General features: G+C 34.2%; 3 protein-coding genes across 4 annotated transcripts; 1 reads left to right on the forward strand and 2 right to left on the reverse strand.

Annotated features, from left to right (window-relative positions):
• The first annotated feature begins 847 nt into the window (after window positions 1–847).
• On the forward strand, window positions 848–3,100 carry LOC107960544 (subtilisin-like protease SBT3). Its single transcript, XM_016896881.2, has one exon. It carries the CDS (start codon window positions 848–850, stop codon window positions 3,098–3,100), a length of 2,253 nt encoding a protein of 750 aa, XP_016752370.1.
• A 2,651-nt stretch (window positions 3,101–5,751) lies between these two features.
• LOC107958136 (probable serine/threonine-protein kinase At1g01540) lies at window positions 5,752–9,143 on the reverse strand. The gene is made up of 7 exons (XM_016893813.2): window positions 8,143–9,143; window positions 7,851–7,955; window positions 7,603–7,725; window positions 7,323–7,493; window positions 7,103–7,232; window positions 6,781–6,990; window positions 5,752–6,176 (listed from the first exon to the last, which is right to left on the reverse strand). The coding sequence occupies exons 1-7, from the start codon at window positions 8,808–8,810 to the stop codon at window positions 6,015–6,017; spliced, it is 1,569 nt and encodes a 522-aa protein (XP_016749302.2). The 5' UTR covers window positions 8,811–9,143; the 3' UTR covers window positions 5,752–6,014.
• Window positions 9,144–16,582: 7,439 nt separating this feature from the next.
• Window positions 16,583–20,243, reverse strand: LOC107958137 (transcription factor SPATULA). 2 transcript variants are annotated; one of them, XM_016893815.2, is made up of 6 exons: window positions 19,589–20,243; window positions 19,377–19,472; window positions 19,234–19,299; window positions 19,084–19,149; window positions 17,060–17,380; window positions 16,583–16,964 (listed from the first exon to the last, which is right to left on the reverse strand). In XM_016893815.2, exons 1-6 carry the CDS (start codon window positions 19,955–19,957, stop codon window positions 16,884–16,886), a joined length of 999 nt encoding a protein of 332 aa, XP_016749304.1. In that variant the 5' UTR covers window positions 19,958–20,243; the 3' UTR covers window positions 16,583–16,883. The 2 variants fall into 2 exon arrangements, with proteins under 2 accessions (XP_016749304.1, XP_016749303.1); XM_016893814.2 differs by having other exon boundaries at window positions 19,377–19,475; window positions 19,589–20,242.
• Between the last annotated feature and the right edge of the window lie 1,329 nt (window positions 20,244–21,572).

Here is a 21,572-nt window from a genome sequence, read left to right on the forward strand (position 1 = left end):
CAAGTTCAATGACCAAAATAAAACAAAAAATATATATATAAATACTAAAATAGACCTAATTACTGAGCCAAAAATTATATTAACCCTTCACAAAATTACATTCCATTTATTATTTTACAAGAAATGAAATTCAATAAGAAAAATACTTGGCCATCATAATTTAAAAGTCTTTGGAAGCCATTGATCCCTACCTACGGATCTACCTCCCCAAAGATAGCATTCTATTTTTTCACAAGCAAATTATGAGTGAACTGTTTGAATTGGCATAAAAAAAACCCATCAATATGAAATATTATAGCCAAGAAGCTTACGACGTTTTCGTTTAGTGGATTGAATATGAAGGTATTATTTTATCATATCTTGTTGTTCATTGGGATAAATGAGTATCCAAATTGCATTTTACATTGAGAGACATAGGAATTGGAACACAAAATTAAGACACTAATAACAATAACCAGCAAGAACTGAGAAAATGACACAAAAGCCAAACAAAAAACTCTACCGGCCTCGTACAAGGTGGAAGTTAACATTCATGAGGAAAACTTAGGAGAAATCGACATAAAAGAAATCGAACATGGAGCCAAAACCAACAAAAAACTGGGATAATGACAGGAGATCCAAACAAAAATTCTACCGGCCTCGTAAGCTAACATTCATGAGCACAACATAAAAGAAATCGAACCCAAAACCAAGTCGGATTTAATGTTATGAAGTTCATGTCGTCTTTTGTTTCATTTATGACTCTCTCTCTCTCTCACACACACACACATATATGTATGTGGGAATGATAAACGATCATCAAGCTAAATCTTCCTAGTCTAGCTATTAGTCCAGCAAGACTCGAAAGATGAGTGTCCGCAATTACTACATCTCCATTTTATCTTTTCTACTGGCTTTGTTGTTTGGAATCAACAATGTATTGTCGAAACCTGAAGAATACAAGACATACATTGTCCATTTGGACCATTCACTTAAACCTTCATCTTTCTTGACCCATGAAACTTGGCACCAAACCATCTTGAAATCGTTGTCAAAACCGGTTCACGGCAAAGAGATGTTGCTTTACTCTTATAACCATGTCATGAACGGGTTCAGTGCTAGGTTGACACCATCTCAAGTGTCAAAACTCAAGAAATCTCCAGCTCATATTGCCACACACGAGGAGAAAATTGGCAAACTGTTCACCACGCACTCCCCTCAATTCATGGGATTAGGGCATTCTTCTGGACTGTGGAATGCGTCATCGTATGGTGAAGGTGTGATCATAGGAATGATTGACTCAGGAGTTTGGCCTGAGAGTGAAAGCTTCAATGAAAAAGGAATGCCACCAATTCCTACAAGGTGGAAGGGAAAGTGCCAGAATAGCACAACTAATCCTTTTCCATGCAATAGGAAACTCATTGGTGCGCAAGTATTTATTAAAGGGATTCAAGCTGCTGATGAATCAGACTCCCCAGATGATTCACCAAGAGACTTCTTAGGACATGGAACACATACATCATCAACCGCTGCAGGTAACCATGTACCAGGTGCAAGTCAATTCGGATATGCAAATGGCGTAGCTCGAGGCATTGCACCAGGTGCACATGTTGCTATGTACAAAGTGTCATCCGGAGGATTTATTGCAGAAAGTGATGTTCTTGCTGCTATGGATCAAGCAATTGCAGATGGTGTTGACATTATGTCATTGTCTCTAGGTTTTGATCATGTACCTTATTTCCAAGATGTCATTGCCATCGCTTCTCTTTCAGCAATAGAGAAGGGGATTTTTGTTGTTTGCTCTGCTGGGAATGATGGCGCCCCTAATACTACATTCAATTCTGCGCCATGGATTACAACAGTTGGCGCGGGGACACTTGATCGGAGTTTCATTGCCACGGTGACTTTAGGGAATGATCTAACACTCGAAGGACAATCAAAGTTCCCAGATCGGGTTTTAGTTGTAGATACACTTTTGTACTATGGCAAAGGTGATTTTGAAAAATCATGTAGCGATGGGGCATTGAATGTCAGTGAAGTCTTTGGAAAAGTGGTCATGTGTGATAACAATGGCAGTAATACCATTTTTGAGCAAGTGAGAGAGCTTGCAAGAGTTGAAGCACTTGCAGGAATACTTATTGCAGACGAGACCCTTTATAATATAGATGAACTCGAAATCCCCAGCCTGATTTTACCATCTTCTTCAGGTGCTTTGATCAGAAAGTATGCCATAGAGGCAGCTGATGACGCAAGTGTAAAAATTATGAGATTTGTGCTCACAAGTTTTGGCACAAAGCCAGCACCACAGGTGGCTTTTTTCTCTTCTAGAGGACCAGACCCTGTAAATCCAAATATTCTAAAGCCTGATATTATTGCTCCAGGGGTCGAAGTGTTGGCTGCAATCCCACCAATAGTTTCAGTTGAACAATTTGGCAACTATGATTTAGGTTCAGATTTTGCATTTTTATCTGGCACATCAATGTCAGCACCTCATGTTGCAGGAGTGGCAGCTTTGCTTAAAGCTGTTCATCCTGAATGGAGCCCAGCAGCTATCCGATCAGCCTTGATGACCACAGCATATACCGTTGACAATAATGGAACTACTTTAACAAACCAATTTACTAGCTTATCTGGAACTCCTCTAGATTATGGGGCAGGTCATATCAATCCAAACAAAGCCATGGATCCTGGACTCATTTATGACATAGATTGGCAAGGTTATGTTGATTTCTTATGTGGCTTAGGCTACAATGACACGGAGATGAAAGCTATTCTTAGACAAAGCAAATGGAGTTGCAGCCAAGAGGGAACCGACATAAACTACCCATCTTTTGTTGCCATGTTTAGTGCAGACTCTCCAAACGTAAAGAACTTTACCAGGGTCCTAACCAACGTAGGAGATGACCAATCAGTTTACCAACTGATTACAGAAACAAGCCAGGGAATGACAATCAAAGTAGAGCCTACCACTCTAACCTTCACAAGCAAATATCAGAAGCAAAAGTTTGCTGCGAGTGTGCAGATGAATGGAAAAGCTCCTCCGGTGGCCTATGGTTATGTGAAGTGGATTGATCAAAATAACCACATTGTTGCAAGCCCCGTGGTGGTCCTGAATTCTTAACTGACATTCTTAGTATGATTATTTATAAATAAATCATGTGATTGTTTATCTTGAAGATTTAAATCCTTAAGGTAGAGCATTCAGCTGTAGATTCATAAGGAAATAATGTTTTCAACTTCTTAATTCTATATGAACAAGCAAATATGAATTGGAATTTTGAGATCTCTTATTCATCACAAGTTCAAAACCAAACGTAATGGCCATACAATCATTCTGGAAATCTTCTTCTTTAACCAAAAAAAGAAAAAGATTTAAGTGAAAAATCTAACGATTCAAAAGCAGCACATCATTTAAAAGTAAATGACTAAGGTTGCATGCCAATTAAAAAGAAATGCCAACATAGAAATTTCTCTCCTGTAAAACCAATTTCCAATTTGTTTGAATCCTGATATCAGTACTGTCAATTGAAGGTGACTTGTTCCAATGTCTCTATCTTTGAATTCTCCAATCGAAACAACAAGGATTTAAAAATATTATGAGCTTACATATTCTTTTTTTTTTGTTTTGTTGTTGTTGTTTATGTTCATTTTCTCATTGTATTCGACACTTACTGATAATTACAAATTTAATTCTAAAGTTAAAATTTTAAATTTACACCCATTATTTTTTTTATTTTAAATTGAATTGAATGGTATGAATGAAATTTGTTGTTTTCCCTTGGGTTCTTCTGGATGGATGGATGTGGGTTTTGTCATGTATCTCAATCAAATTTGTTAAGTTAAATGGGGTTATTCATGGGAATATATTTTCAACAAAGCCCCAAACATATGACGTTCAAAAAAGCATATGACAAGAGAAACATCAAGTTGCAATTTTTATTTTCTCTTTTCCGGAAAACTCTCCCTTTGTACTTTTGAAGCTCAAGCATTGAAGTCCAGCTGCATTTATATTTAGGACCTTCTTGATCAGAATCAATTCTTTTCCAACTATGATGAATTTATGCCTGCTTATTTACATCTCTCAGTTATTTATTTCCCAAGCTATCATTGTTTGTATATGCTTTTCTTGTTAAGTTCTTTCATTTTCTTTTCCATTTCCAAATCTTCATTATTCATTTCTCACTTTGTCTTTTTCCTTATGGCTTTGGACAAGGACACTAATAGTGATTTGCATGATGACTAAACCACTGAGGTAGAGCTTATCACTTTAAATTTGAATTCTAACTCCAAAATCGTTAAGCGCATTCGTGAGAAAGTTGCTAGACAAGAGGCAAAATAAGAGGAAATTCGTTGGGCTTGTCAAAAAGAGATTGATTTAACTTGATGAATGACGAGGGTTTGAAAGTAGTAAAACTACTAACACGGGACGGGGAATCAGTGATGTAGTGGGATGAGGAGGTAGAGACCTCTTCAACAATGAGGTTGAACTAAAAAACATAGCTTTCATTCAAGTTGAAGAACAAAACCTTAAATGAAGCTATGATCTTTGGAGCTATTCGTCTGGTGAGGAACAAAACATAGCTTCCATTTCCAACCCCTGGAAATGTTGTTAATTATAACCAGAACTCGGTCCCAAAGAAACTAGGAAGAAACAAAATGAAAAATTATATAACAAACAACAAGTTGGTGTGTATTGAAGTAAACTTTCTTCAATTAAGGGGTCCAAAATCCAGGCTTATCATTCATTTTTTGCCAAATCTGGAATCCAGGTAAAGTTTGATCCGCAATCGAGCTTTTATGTTGTGAAATGGATTCTTAATCAGCAGATGACCAGGCAAATCTCATATAAAGTTTCTAACCAAGGAAAGCAAGTCAAAAAAGGAAAAGCATTATCAGAAATTTTAAGGGTTATTCGGAAAAGAAAACAAATCATACAAAATAAGAATTGATTCCGAGCCCATTCCTAGACCTTTAGCTGTCAAGGTTTTTCTCATGCCGTAAATAAAAGCCCCCACTCCCATTAAAAGCTCGGATAGAGATGCATGTGAATTGTAGGACCCAAATCTTTCATCTTGTTGAATGAGTTCTCTTTTATGATCAGATTTATGGAAAAGAGCTCATTTGAAGATGTAATAAAGCTGAATCTACCAAATAACTCACATGGTTAAGATATCTGGAATATGCTTGGATACTCGAGTTACTGAAGTATCCAAGGAGATTGTGTCAAGATTAGAGAGAGAGAGAGAATAACATAAAACGAAAACAATTACCTAATGTTTTTAACTCTTATCATCTCCCTGCCAACTATGGTATTAGTATGTCCTTTTCTAATCAGTGAGTCAAGCTGTGCCTGAACAAGAGAGGCTTTTGTGTCATGTAACCAATGAACAACGCTTTAGTCATGAGCCTTGTGAGCTTATCTTTATCTTTATCTCAAGAGTTTTGGACTTTGAAAATAATGAAAATAGCATATCCCCACCTAACTTAGTACAAAAGGTATTTTGTCATTTAAACAAAGGGAATCAATCAAAGTTCAAGTATTTGTTTCAACACTTAAAACCAATATCTTTTGTAACAATCTTGTCGTTTGTCGGCAATTGAGTTACAAAGAAATTAACTGATTCCGGCTTGGCATTAAAAAAGAACCATCACATAATCAACTAAAACAAAACAATAGTTGGTATTTAGCATTAAAGGTGGTAAAATGGTATTCATGGCCTGCCTACGGAAAAATATTACTACTAATGTTAATGACATCAAAAGCCAAATCACTTGGTAAAGTTACAGCACCAGATGAAACTATATATGCGAAGAAGCAGTATTACATGCACTAAATAGCAAATGACATACTGAGATTGGCATAAAATACCTACATAATCTACAAAAAGAAAAAACAAATTGCATTTAAAGACAACATGAATCATTTTTATACATGTACAGGGAAGGAAAAGTAGTGTGATTGCCTGAGCTAACTTTGGATGTAAGGAATTAGCTGAAGAAAATGTGCCAATTCACCTTAACTTGAGTTTGCAAAGCTATGGCTCTTCAGATTCTTGTTTTCTCCATATTGATCTATTAGTATGGGCGCCACTTTCATATCCACTACTGTCACCTGATTCATTTACAGGTTTATCTGTCACTCTATCCTTCACGCCATCTCGTAGTGACCGCATGTTTTCCCTTCCAGCTCTGCCGTCCTGAAATTTAAAAGCAGAAAGAAAAAAAAGATGAAACAGAATAATCTGCTAATCAATATACCATGTAGCCGAATAACACCGACACGTTTTGGAAAGATGTATATGTTCAAGAAATGTGATTTTGCAAAAGCATTATCTAGAAAAGGTTGGACCAGAATATCATCCAATAGATTCTAGAGGTTCATGGGGACTTTATTCTTCCATTTCCCAGTTGAACTCGAGCATCACTAGAAGTGGCAAAGCTCGTCTTGGTTTTCTCATCAATAAGGAAACTAATGAATAACAGAGTATGCATGAAATGGTTACATTTTGCTCACCTAAGCGATTTTAAAATATGATTTGTTCTATTAAATTGACAAAAATATATTGCCTTAAAAATGAAACGTCTAGGAAAAATGCAAGTAAGCAAAAATCATACGACAAATCTATGATAATCTAGTTTGTCTAGGAAATGCATGTGCTCCTTCACCAGATTTTTAACAATCACAAGCACAGAGATATACATGGTTAAAACTCAACAATGGTAAGTGTAAAATAAAAATGCGAATGCAAATCATGATGTTACTATCATTAGTACAAGCATCAATGATAGATGTCGACTTACATCTCTAAATGGGAAGTCATCGGCCTCGAGCATATGAATCACATGCCCCATCTTAGGCCTTTTCTGAGCATTTGGGTCCACACAGCGTAAAGCGACTAAAAGAGCTCGCTTCAGTGCTCTAGAAGAAGGTTTTTCGGGTAACCTTGGATCCAAAACACCCTCTGCATTCCGATTGGTAACCATTGCTTTAAGCCACTCGACCAGATTTACCTAATACGATAAAACCACTTACATACATTGAAAACAGAAAAGACGAAGAAAAGCCATCTAAAAGTTATCATAGGAACACATTATCAACTGACTAAATCAATATCTTACGAACCTCTCCTTTAGGCCGGCTATAATCTACTGGATTTCTTCCAGAAATTAATTCCATGAGAAGAATCCCAAAGCTGTACACATCACTTCTCTCATTTAACATGCCAGTGCTAGCATATTCAGGAGCCACATATCTACAAAACAGAGCCAGTACAAATGGATCAGCCATGACCAAATCACAACATTAGATGAACAATTTTCACAAAAGAAAAAGTTTGACTTGCCCAAATGTTCCCATCACGCGAGTTGTCACATAGCTCCTTTCCGAACCCAAAAGCTTCGCTAGGCCAAAGTCAGATACTTTTGGATTCCACTGCTTGTCAAGCAAAATATTGCTCGACTTGATATCGCGATGCACAACTTTAGGCTCAAGTCCCTCGTGCAGATATGTCAACCTAAATCAAGTTTCAAATTTGGCAGACAACAACATTGTCAGCAAACATGGAGGAAAAAACCAAGGACAATTCAAGCTGTGTTAACATTATCAGTTAACCCAAAGTTTACCCTTTTGCAGTTCCAAGCACTATATTCATACGGATCTCCCATGTAAGAGGACTGCAAGGGCCAACATCTCCATGAAGCCATTGTTCTAAATTCCCATTGTCAACGTACTCATAAACAAGCATCCTATAGCCACCAATTCAGTACGTTAGCTATCCTTGCATGATACTGAGATTTTGCAATTCAAAAAAAGTTGAAAGCACTAACATAAAATCCAAACTTTAAACGCAGCAAATTAACACAAAGAGTACCTATGAGCTCCTTCCGCACAATAACCAAGTAACCTCACCAAATTCTTATGTCGTACGCGTCCAATTGCTTCCACTTCAACCTTAAACTCCTTTTCAGCTTGGCCCCTAAAGAGAAGTACAACAAAGAACACAACAGAAACTCAATTTCCCCAACAAAACACTCCATGCAGTGAACCTTCCTATCAATTCTGAGAAAGGTACACTAATCCAAGAAATGCATAAGAGGAAAAAAAGAGAAAAACTCCCAAATAGCCTGCAATTTGTCAAAGAAAAAGATAGCTTTTTTTTTTACCTATTATTTAGTAGATTTTTCACAGCAACTTTTGTATTATCTTCCAAGACGCCACGGTAAACAATTCCATAGCCGCCTTCACCAATCACATTCTCAGCAGCAAATTCATCAGTAGCCTCCTCAAGCTCTCTCAAAGTATACCAATGTCCCCACCCCAAGTGGGAAACTTCCGGAACCGCCATAATCGCCGTCCCCTGATCACCAGAACGGGACTCACCCGATCCATGACCCGACCCGGCTCCACGTTCCGGATATGCAATCCGATGATCCTTTCCTATCTCAATGTGGATTCTGTTGCGGCCAGAGATAGCGCTGCTGTCTTCTTCTGAATGAAGCACCAATACATGGTCGGATTCTGGAAGTGGGTCAGGGTTTGAAGCTTGGTGAAGCTTGGCGTCAGGATTAGAATGACGAGATGGGTCGACCCGGATTTCCTGAATCTCTTTGGAAACAGTGGGGATAGTAGAGTTATGAATAGGCTTAAAGCTGCCGTTGTGGCTGCTACCGGTGGCTTTGTTCTGGCGTTTAGAAGTAAACCAAAGGGAGATAAGGAAGAGAACAATGACGATAGCAGCTCCAACGCAGATTCCAAGAACAACCCACAAACGCAAACCGAAAATTGAGGTGCGCTTCGAGAGCTGATCGTTTAAGAAGGAATAATCAGACATGATTGCTCCTCCTCCTCCTCACTAGTTACTCGGGTTTCGTTTCTTTAGCATCTAAACTAAAACACGGTCAAAATTGCAAAGTAATTTCTCCGTTCCTCCCTTTTTGTGAGGTGGAGTGGAACAACTGCTGAAGGGAATGAGGCTAAATAATTGTAAACTAACAGTGAGAGAGTCAAAGAAAGAGAGACATTTTAGAAGAGAGTTACTAAGAGAAAAACGAGAGCAGCAGCTGGCATGATGCGACTTCTAGAATTTTAATATGGGAAATTTTGGCAAAACCCCTCCACTCAATTTAATGCTCTCTAAACTTAATCTTAGTATAGTGGAAAATCAATTATAGTCAAGCATATATTCATGCCATGTTATTATACTCTACTGGATCATCATTCTGATATTTTAATTTGAAAATTACTAGAAAAATCTTTAGGATACCTTTTCAATTTTTTAAAATTCAACTTTTCAAATATTTTGTAAAAAACTATATTTCTTTATTTTTAATTCATTAACTTATATATTTAGATTTTTTATCTGAAAATGATTTTATCTATATATAATATAGATGAGAAAAATTAAATAAAATTAAAATTTTATCATATGTTCATTTATTATATATTATATTTTAATTAACAGATTTAGAAAACGATTGGATTCACATCAAACTGGTTGAGAATAGGAACTATTTAGTCTAATTAATATAATAGTATCTTCAATTTATTTATTTGGTGATAAAGTATCTTCAAATTTTAAATTAATAAAAATTTGATTGTTTGTGGGGCAGGAAGTATAAAGGAAGGTGAACCTCTTTTGACTTTGGTTTCTGGGTGTGCTCTTCTCTTTTAATTATGTTTTCCTTTAATTAAATAAGCTTGTACTTGTTTTGTCTTCAGCTCAGGTTTCCCATTTTTGGATTAGTGTATGTTTTTCACTGCTACTATTTTCTTATTATTTTACACCAAATTTTATTCCTACTTTTTTTAATCCTACTGTTCTCACGAGAGTAAATAGTTGTTCTAAAAAATAGTATCTTTTATATATTGATTTTTTTTTATAAAAATTATTAAGTTTATTGAGATGATAACTTATTAATTTATTATACATATTAATCCAATTAAATATTAATATTGTTTCAATGTGTAATTTAATATATGAATTTTAATTTCGTATAATTATTTACATGAAACTTTAGTTGTGGTTCAAACGTACATATTAGATTTTAATTTTGATTTATTTGTATATATTTAAAAAAATAAATATATCTATTTATTTTCATATTAGATTAATATAATTATTTGTGTGCAATACATAAACATAAAATGGGGCTATGTCAATAATATTGCTAGTAGTTTGTAAAAATTGAAAACAACCCAAAATTTTATATGAGATAGTTTTTTTTTTCCTTTACTATGGAATAATTAATTAATTATTTATCTAACTTTTAGGTCAAATTTTGTTATTGGTCCTTGTACTATGCATAAGTTACAAATTTATTCATTGTACTATAATCTGGTAAATTTTTGTTTTTGTACTTTTTAAATTTTAAATTTTCAATCATGACCCAAATGATAGTAGTTAAATTCATTAAGTCAAATTTTGCTATTAATCCCTCTAAGATATGTTACATGTGTATTTAGTTATTGTTCTCTAATTTAATAATTTTCTTAGTCTCTGTATTTTTTAAAATTTAAAAAATTAATATTAATCAAAACGGAATTAATTAAATCCATTAATTATAGAAATACTAAGCCGAGTATGACAATACACGTGATAATATATTTATCACATAAAATTTAAAAAATAACACAATTTAAATGCTGCAATTTTAGGTCAGATATGGAATTTTAAAATCTAAAGAAAGAAAAGCTAAATACATCACTTACATATATTAGAGGGAGTAATAGCAAAACTATAGCTTACATATATTAGAGGGAGTAATAGCAAAACTTAACCATCTTGTTATTATGTCTTATTTTGGCAATCGGCATACGTGGCATGGCAATAGGGTCAACCACTTGGGCTAACTTTTGGGTCCACTGTTGCCTTAGATGGGTCGTTTATGCCAGTGTTGCCCATCCACCATCACACGTGGAATGGTGGCTGCCCTCCATCTATCCATTTGTCAAGTTTTCAATTCACGAAATATTTCAAGAAATTATAAATGTTTATTTAATAAGACAAAACAAAAACAACAGTTGCATTCATATCTCCGTATCCGTTTAAATTGATATATTAAAAAAACTGTAAATGACACGTATAACTTAAAATTACCACCATCTCATCTGACAAGAACATAAGACAAAACAAAGCTTTAGAAGCAAATGCAAAACATTGCTCGGCAGAGTTACGTGTCGCATCAGTGCATGAATTGTCAGTATTACATTTGTAATACGAATCAAAAAGGCGCAAGGCGACCCTTGGCGTTTCCCTTTTTTAAGACGTTGAATGTTGGAGCGATTCGTCACATGGGGAGAGCAGTCACAATTTTGGCTTTGCCTCACATGTATACAACCCCTTTGCGTTTTCGATATGCAATACTAACAACGCCATCTAATTAAAGGTGCAAACCTAAGGGTTAGCAACAAGGATCCGTCAGGTTGCCCACTTGACAACGAAAATTCTCCGACGATGTTCACGTCGGCTCCCTAATGATTAAAACAATGATTTGGGGTCATCCTCAAATGTCACTGATAGCGTTCATCTCATGATTCCAAGGCATATATACAGTTAGGTATGGCAATCAATGGTAAGCAAAGAAAATAATTTTAGCTTTGTGGGCAAATTTGCTGGCATCCTTTGTTTGCATTATCCTTCACCAAGGTGAAAAAGGCAAAAGGAGAAATATAAGTGGGAATTGATCAAGAGAGTTTTCATCATGTGTCTAGACTTGGAGGCCAAGCGAAGGACATCCCAAACCAAATTAATATTGGGGAAGTAAAGTAAAATTTTATATATACTCTTTTCGTCTTCAACATCATCAGAAATTTCAGGTTTGGACTTTGAATTGTTAGCTTGAAAACGATTGTCACCGAATAGCAATGGATTTGCTTCAGCTACTGGGGATCCCAGAGTAAATTCAACATAACCACCCATTGTACTGTAATGGAAAGTACTGACTGACCAAGCTTTTGTGTTGATTTTCTTGTCCATATTGTTACCATGAATTTCAATCTCTCCTGCAACAAGCTTAAATTGTGTCCTCCACCGACAGTGGCTTGGGAAATTGTTCAAAACGCTCCACTGGCCCTAATCCAAGAAAACAAAACGCACCCCACGTTGTCAGGCAAAGTAGTTTAATACGGCAGACATAATAATCCCCCTTAAATGTATAGAATCAATTACAGATTCTAGCTATTGAAGTGCACAATTTCTGCACCGACTACTTATTTCGATTTTCGATGGTAAGCTATCTTGTAAAAGTCAGAGAAAAGAATAAACAACATGTTCTGTAGTTTTTTTAAGCTCACTGTGCCACGGAGGCATGAACCGTGGTTTTCTTTCTAATTACATTGTCTTCACCGGTCATCATGATGTTCAATTAATTAAACTTGTCACGTTTAGCCACCAGTGGAAAATTATAGGCACAATATTTTATAAGTTTCCCTTGCATGTTTTAGACAGTGTCTGAAAGCAAGCTGGAGTTATTTGGGCTGAAATTGTTTTAGACAAGTCCATATGGTGCCATCTGTGTACACTAGTATCATTAGCTACATTATTTGCTTCATGTACATTTTTATTTTATTTTATTTTTCTTTCAATAAAACAAATCCGCAGATCATAAAATGGAAAATTGTGCATTCAAGACCATGAGTCCGGTTTTTATGCTATTAGAAGGGGTTTTTTTTTAATGCCATCTTAATAACTATGTGAATGAACCAGATAAAGCTTTAATTTCAACTAAAAATCAACATAATCAGAGAAAATCTTAAGAATGGAATATGTTCTATCTATTCACTAATCCAGAAGTATTAAAGCATATATACCAGATAGCAGACATTTGTAATCAGGAGAGCAATCAATATACGAGTAAGAGGAAATCTATGAACAGACTTAGGAAAGAAAATATTAATGCAACTACTGAATAAGTACCATCAATGCATATTCTGCCAGCATATGGTCAAGGACAAGGGTAGAATCCCCTTTGCTCTTAATGACTCCTTATAATCATCTGCTACGTACATTATCACGAAAACATTCTAAATGCACCCAAATGTGCTAGTATCAAGTTTTTTTGGGAAATTGAAAAGGAATTTCATCAGAAATAATGGCCAGGGCATTCCACGTATTCAGCATGCATATACCAATAAAGACTGCAGTTGGCGAAATGTCGCCGTAGGTGAAGCTGTGACTGATGAAATTGTACCGATAACAATTTATGCATTTAAAACTTTATCCTTAAGTGTTTTTGTAATTTTCAAACTCTGATCAAAGAAAAAAACCACCACATTTGTAAATACATTCAATTTTTTATTTCAATGGTAAATATATTATATGTATTAAATTATGTTAGAAGAAAATTATATAAAAAATATATTTATAAAAGATTTATTTAACAATTGAATCATAAGTGGAGCGATATAAAAGTGTGAGTATTCACTAATTCCGTGTTCAATCTAAACTTTTGATTTATTTTAAGTTGTGAATCGTAGTTGTTTTATTTAAACATTTTATAACACCGTATTAAAAGATAAAAGCGCTATTGTAATAATTTATAGGTAAAAAGATAAATTTATCCCTTAACATTTACTTCTTCTTTTTTTCATTTTGGATTTTTTAGGTCATTTTGGCCCTCAACCTTTAAAATATAATCAATTTGCTTACTTTTTTAGGAAAAAATTGATCGAACTGTTAAAATTTTAATGGCATTGATGTTACCACTAATGTGGCAGTTCATATATAATTCAAAAAAATTCAAAAAAAGTTTAATTAAAAAAATTTAAAAATTAACAAATTCAAAAAAGTTCATAAAAACTTTTAAAAAATTTATCCATGTTAGAAGCGTGTAACAACCTAATTTTCAGTGGTATCGGAAATAGTAATTTCAAAACCCCATTTCTGATGTCCAAGTCCGTAAATATTAAATATTGATATTTACGGGGTTATTATAAAAATTTATTAAAGTTTGGTCTAGTAATTTTATTGAATTGATAGTTACTTAAGGTATAAGGACTAAATTGTAAAAGTTTATCACTATAGATTTTTAAATAGTTGAAGAACCAAATTAATAATTAGACCATTTTAGTAGCTATTGTGGCATGTACCTATGTTTTGTGGCATGTATTTGTTTATGTTAACTTGAAATGATCGTTTTAATTTCAAACTTCACTAATGTTTTGATAAGGTCAATGCTTAATTGTACATACATCTAACTGTATATGTATATTTTGGTAACATGTTAGAAATATGTTGTGGCAAATTGAAATGGCATAAATGAGATATAATTTGGCATGTTTCAAGAAGTTTGAGATAGGTAAATGTTTGGCATTTGTCAAATAGTTTGGTTTGAATGTCATGTTATTGGAATGGAATGTTTAATGGTTGAATAGGTGGTATAATTTGATGTGGGAATGATTGAGATTATTGTACATGTTTTGGTGTAGGTAAGTTTAATCAAGTAGGCACAAAATCAAAGGATTGTATGGTAGTCATGAGACAGGTACCAAATGATTCAAATTTTACCAAAAATAGAGTTCACGTCCCGACGAATAATCTTCATTGTCGCAACACCGACCAACAGTGAGTCACGTCGTAACATCAAGTGGCTTGAGGTCACGACATGACAAATTGTTTGACGACATCACGATGTCAGTCTTGAAATTTTGAAACTTTACAGTTTGGTCCTATTTCATGCTCGGGTCAACAAAAGAGCTTTTGTAAGCTTGATCAAGGCTCAAATTTAATTGTGTATCATAACGTGAAAGTGTTTATGACATGATTGTATGTTTGAATGATTTATTTACGATGTATTTTGTAGTAGTAGCTCCAGAAATGAATATAACATCCTATAACTCAGACCTAGTGATCGAGTCGGGCAAAAGGTGTTACACAGTGAAAAATATGTGAGCTTCACATCAATGTCATTAAAATTTTAATAGTTTAGTTAATTTTTCCATCAAAAAGCTAGCAATTAGATTATATTTTAAAAGTTGAGGATCGAAATGATCAAAAAAAAAAAGAATAAAGGTCAAAATTACAAAATAAGTAAAGTTATGGGCAGGGGCAAAGCCAGAAAAATTTTTTGGGGGGGGCGGATGAAATTTTAATTTTCTATAGTTTATATCTTTATAAATTGTAAAGGATTAAATCAAATTTTTATAATTTTAGGGGGGCCAAAGTACAATTTTACCTTTACTAATTTAAAATTTTTAAAAAATTTAAAGGGCCAAAAATATAATTTTACATTTTAGGGGGACGGGGCTCATGCCAACCACCCTAGCTACGCCCCTAGTTATGGGCTAAATTTATATTTATGTCTAACTTATACCATACTTTTTGGAACAAAAGAATAATAAATTATGTTTTCTAAAATGACAATTATTACTTGAGGGTGTTTTTGTCTTTTTAATATTTTTACATAAAATAAATAAAATTAATTTAAGCCCTAAATAATTACTAGAGACTTGAATCGAAGACACCATAATTCTAAAAATATCAACTTTATCATTTTAATCAAAACCTCACTCTTTTTTCACATTAATTTTTTATAAATATTATTTTATCATAACAATTTTCCTCACTCTTTTTTCACATTAATTTTTTATAAATATTATTTTATCATAACAATTTTCTTACATATGACCCTATTTGATAAAGTGTTCAAAAAAATTTTCAATCAACTAAAAATTAATAAGTCCTACTTATTATTTCATTTCTTTTATGATTATATTATCATTTATCAAACATTTTTAATTGCATTCATTGTTTTTTCTTTCTTTTTAGAACAATGAAAATTAAAACTCAAGCTGATCTTGAAAAAAATAAACACTCAATCAATATGCCACAACTTTAATTCATACTCGGTATTTTATTTTAAGTAATATGCCAAACAAATTTTATTAATTAAATTCAACACTAAACTTTTCAATACTTTTTTTAATATTTAATATTTTAATTTATTAAATATAACTTATATCGAAATAATCTAATATTTATTATTCTTCTCCGTTGCTCAAAATATTAAAAGAAGAGTAATAGAAAAAGTGATCATTTAGAGTTGAATAGAGATTTTATTAAATAGAAATTTGGGGCCACCGGGGAAGCTTTTCGCAGAACGATATTAGATACCGAGACCTGTCAAACAACAAAGCACTAAACAAGCCATGACTCAAGTTTAGCTTAGGTTTTGAATTGTATCCTTCTCTCAATCATTTATAAAATGGAAACGTGTGGTGTTTAAAAACGCATTATTATTATTATTTTGTTGATACATGTTATCAAGTATCAACCAAGATAGAGGAGGAGAGGGGACGGTGCTATTTGCTAGTTAAGTGCAACTTACCAAAGCTTTTTGAAGATTCTGTAAAATGCAAAAAGGCCGACAAAGAAGCAAATAGAACTTTGTTCTTTAATATATAAATGCCAATCATCAGTGCTGGGCAAAACTAACACTCCTTCGCTGCAAAGAATATATCATATAATATTAACTTTACGAGACACCCCCATACTGTCCTTCAGGGACCACTTCTACTTCAATCTGGGTTTCAAGGAAATGCCCTGTTTTTCATTACTAAAACAATTAATATGTGGTTGAAGAAACTGTTAGCCATTTAAGGTCGTCATTCCAACTAAATGTGCCTTCATTTCAGTACCGGGAAGAAAGATTCCCACTTTAACACCATAGAGATAGTAATTATAATTATCACTTTATGCAGGGGTAAAAGGAGGGGGGGGGGAATGAGGCATCAAATCAATTCCTTAGTGTCAACCTGTTACAACTTGTAACATAAAATAACCTGAACAAGTATAAAATGTTATCAGTTTGAATATAATCTGTAGATTCTATGGCGCTTGAAGCAGAGGAAGAGTTCGGTCTCGGTTTTATTATTGTACATGCTGTTTCTTGGGGGAATTCTGCTTTGGCTAAGACACACCTGATGAAGAGCTATTCCCACCATGATTCATCTCTAATTCAATCTGTGATCTGCCTTCCTTACAAATTTCCTTTACACGCACAAAAAACAAAGGTTCGCATTAATCCCTCAAGTTTACCGAGTTCTGATAGATTCATCACATCTACATGTTAATGCTAAAATTACCTTGGAAGAGGTTGAGTGGGTGAAGGATCCATAGTGTGCCCCAGCAGGTGATTCAAAACCGATTGAAGCTTCCAAATTAGACACGTTAGCTACAGAAGGTGCAGCGACTGGCAGATTTGAGATGGTGCATGGATTCGAAGGATTAAAAGGTGTATTCATCGATCTTTCTTCGTTTGAAGAAAATGTGCCTGCTCCGATGTTGGGACTGAAGAATCCATGTCCCTCATCATAGCCCAAGCCTGTGGGAGGCATTTGCATTGGCTGTGGTACTCCTGGTAAGCACATTGGGTACAAACTCAATCCATTTCTCATCGATAACATCTGTAAACAGCCATGAAAACAAATCAAGTTGGCTATTCATGATTCTAGCTCAGTTTGAAATTACACCAGAACATCTCACAAACCAAACTAAAGATTTAAAAGTAAATCCAATATTTATCATTTATTCTACACTCATGTTTAAGGGACTTCCACGCCATCATGTGAAACAAATTACAAATCTTATGAACATCAAAAAGTAAAAATGTATATAAATAAAGCAAATCAATTTCTCTACGGATCATGGCCATGGCCATCACAAAAAAAAAAAAAAAATGTAGGCATGAAATTAAAAGCATTGGTGCCTAACATCTCCTTTCCTCCCATTCCCAGGCTTGGTAACATAAACACCAGGTTTCTCCACTGCATGAGCAAAGTCATAGAAACCTAGAGTAATTGTATAGAGCACAGTGCCTGCTTCCTCTACGTAAATTCTGGGTAATACACATTTTCAAATTCAGACAGTGACATGACACTGTTAAATGCCAATATTGCAGGATCTTTAATAAGATCCACATAGATTTTCTTCAGTGTTCCAGGAAGCTTAAGATTATATGTGGACCAATTGGTTTAGTCTTGCCATAACTGTAAAGCCAATTAGCAAAGTTTTTCTAATGTAAAAATCTAATAGGCGGTTACAATAAATCAAGCATGTCATGTTAGCTCCAAGGACGTTTCCTTCAACCCTGGAGACTAGTTAGAGAAGCTCTTTGCTCTATGGAGAACTGTGCAGGAAGGCCCACCAACCCGCACGATGAGGTTATGGACAGCAAGGCTAAGCAAAGTAGACCATGTCAGGGCAGCCAGAGAACCCAAGAGCAGTCTTAGCATACACAATGAATCAAAAGCAACTCCTAGAGAAAAAATATCGATGCTGTTGTTAAAACTCAGCTTTGTTGAGGAGATTAAGGCAAAGGCTATCACAATCATCCACCATTTAGTCATGGGGAAGAGGCAGAGGTTGGCAGCTGAACAGGTGGAATAGCAGATCTGCTCTGTAGTTAGGGTATCTTGGATGATCTTTTCAAAGTCAATGCACGATTGCTTAGTTTGGAGAGAGCTTGACTTCTATTAATGGAAAGTAAACTCAGAGAGGAGTCAAGGAGAAAAGGAAAGATGGAAGCCATCGCCATGGGGAGAGGAGAAAAACAGAACTCTCCTGCTTCCTGCTCAGGAGGAAAATGGAACTTTACTATGGAAGAGAAGCCAGGATTATGCGTATCTAATAAAATAAAGCAAAAGGTAAGGTTCTTTCTGCTTGAAATAATAGAATGTGCTTTTTACTTTAATTTAAATTTTAAGACGTACATAGATTTGCTTGTTCTCGAACCATCTTCTTTTGGCTTTTTTTCCTTTCTTTCTTTAGTATTCCGGAGTTCTCTCTTCTTGAGAGTGGTAGATCTTGTTACTTAACCATCAAATATTGAATTACAATCTTCATTTTATAGGGTGATGATTTAAGGATCTAAGGCTAAGAACATTACAAAGTTCAGGACATAAATAGATAATAGTAGACGTTAAAAATAAACAATGTAGTAGTAATACTAATATATAGATAGATATCAACTCCTACCAGTTCTAAAATCTAGAAAGGCATAGAAGCTCTAACACGTGATAATTAATACTAATAATTGAAAACGACATTGTAAATTGTAACACACCAAAATTGGAGAACAGAAATGGCAGAAACAGAAGATGGCACTCACCTGTACTTGAAGCTGAAGTTGTTTCAAATACTCGATCGCCTCGTCAAGCATAGAAGCTTTATCCGTCTATCACTCCAAAAACGATCCAAATCATCAATTTGAAAAAAAAAAAAGATTTTTTTTTCTTTGGTTGTCGAAGTTTACAAGTACCTTGTTAGAGTTCGGGATTAGATTCTGTAAAGCTTTCATTTTCTCATTAATCCGACTCCTCCTCCTCTGCCAAACAAAAACAATCAAATATGTTATAGATTTTCAATTTCTTTTCAAATGTAAAATGGTTAAGAAAGTCAAACCTTTTCCGATAAATTATGGACTTCGGCTGCTCTGCTGCGCTTCGATGAACTCCGTGGCCGTTCTTGATTTGATGGCACCTCCGATGCGTCCGGAACCTTCTAGATTAAAATATTAATCTTAATCTAAAACTTCTCAATTGGAGAAAAAAATCTAAATCTTTCACAGGAGAAGATTTTTGAAACTTTAAGAATATTATTTCAAATTGTTTTACCTCGCTGTCATAACTGAAATCGCAGGCAGAAGATAACGCATTGTCAGCGCTATCTTTAACGTTAGCTCCAAAATACGTTTCAGGATCAGAGATATTGACTCCAGGCTCTGATTCGATTCGAACAGCCAATCCGCCGAGCCGGTACCGATCCATAACCGGAATTCCCATCCCCGAGCCGGAGTTAGCAGCCGGCGTTGAAATTCCCGGCACTTGAGAAGGAAAAGAGTGAATGTTCTTGCCCTTGAATTGCATGCAGGAAGATGATGAAGATGACGAAGAAGAGGAATTGTGAAGGAGCTGGTTAAGGATAGTGGAGATTTCTTCAGTTTCCGGATTCGAATAAGGAGCACCACCGTACAGATCCGCCATGAAAACGAGTCAGAGAAGAAATTAAATAGAATCTAAACGCAAGAATAAGAAAGAGGAAACGTTTTGTGATCCACTTGCTCTTCCTTTCCCTTTCTCTTCTTCTTTTTTTTTTTTCTGTTTGTTTTATCTTTTTCTGTGCTGATTTTGTTTGGATCTTTTCGTTATTGTTTTTTTCTTTTTTCCCAAAAAGAAAAAGGAAAATAATATATGAAAATTCTGAAGATGATGATTACTGAAATAACAGAGTCTGGAGCTTTAGCTTTTATTCCCAAAGTTGCATAATCAAAATTCGGATTAATCTCCCGCCCTAATTAAAACGGACCGTCAATATTTTTATTATTTTCTTTTAGGGTCCTCCTTTTTATATTTATTTCGAATTCAACACAAACATTTCACAATTGTCAATTTTGTCCCCCCTTTGCAACTGCTCATATTGGAACTTTTAGTTGTTTTTATCCCATTTTTTAATCCAAGTTCATGGGTTTCTATCTACAGCAAATAATCTAAGTTGATTCTCTGTGTTTGTCAAGATTTGATCATTTAGATTCCTAAATTCCACGAATCTTAAGACAACAAGAGCAATTGTTTTCATATTTAAATTGTGACATTCTATTTACAGGAAAAAGAATCACGTGACATAAGTTGATTATTTTTAGTACTTTGCGAGAGCTAATCATTTCCACTCTCGAAATCCATAAAAAAATGCGCGTTGAGACAATCATCTAACAAGTTTCTTAATACAATAAATGCTTTTTTAATGTTCAATGAAGAACAAAACACAGAGCAAGTATATGAAAGTTAATCTTTGGATTATTATTCTATGTATTGATATTGTAATTAAAAAAATCTCTACAATTACGGTTATGATGTTAATATGTTCTTTTTACTTTTTTTTATTTATTTATTTTCATGTCTCTTTTATAATTATTGTTCGAGTTTATAATTATTTTTGAAGTTTAAATATGCATTCTCCATCTTACCACTTCATACAATACTTATTGGTGTTGACATGTATCTTTTAATATTTTAAAAAATTAAAAATATAAAAAAAAATTACAAGGTAAAATTATTATGAGTTTTTAATTTTACCTTCAAGTGAATAAAATAATTATCCTTATCAAGCCTTAGATTATTAAAAAATAAACACAAATTAAAATAAAAGTAGTTATTTAATTCATCGTTTTTGAATTTTTTAAATTCCACAAGTATGTTGAGAGTATGATAAGTGTCAAATTTGGAAGCGGATTTAGGGGGTTGACAGGTGCCCCGGCCGCTTAAAATAGAAAATTATACTTTGGTCCCCTTAAAAATAAAAAAATTTTGATTTAATCTTTTAAAAATTACAAAGATATGGACATTTAATTTCGGCCTCCTAAAACTTTTTCTTGACTTCGCCCCTAGTCACATTTATTTATATTTATATAAATTTTTTACTATACCCTATGACACATTTGTCAAACTTTCAACCCACTCGTGGAGTTTAAAAATATATTATTTATAAATAAGATAAATCGCAAAACTACATATAAACTTGATTCAATGTGCAATGTAATACATGAACTTTGATTTGGTGCAACTATATACATACATTTTGTGTTGTGATTCAAATGAATAT

Source organism: Gossypium hirsutum, chromosome A05, assembly GCF_007990345.1.
Source record: "Gossypium hirsutum isolate 1008001.06 chromosome A05, Gossypium_hirsutum_v2.1, whole genome shotgun sequence".
Taxonomy (NCBI): domain Eukaryota; kingdom Viridiplantae; phylum Streptophyta; class Magnoliopsida; order Malvales; family Malvaceae; genus Gossypium; species Gossypium hirsutum.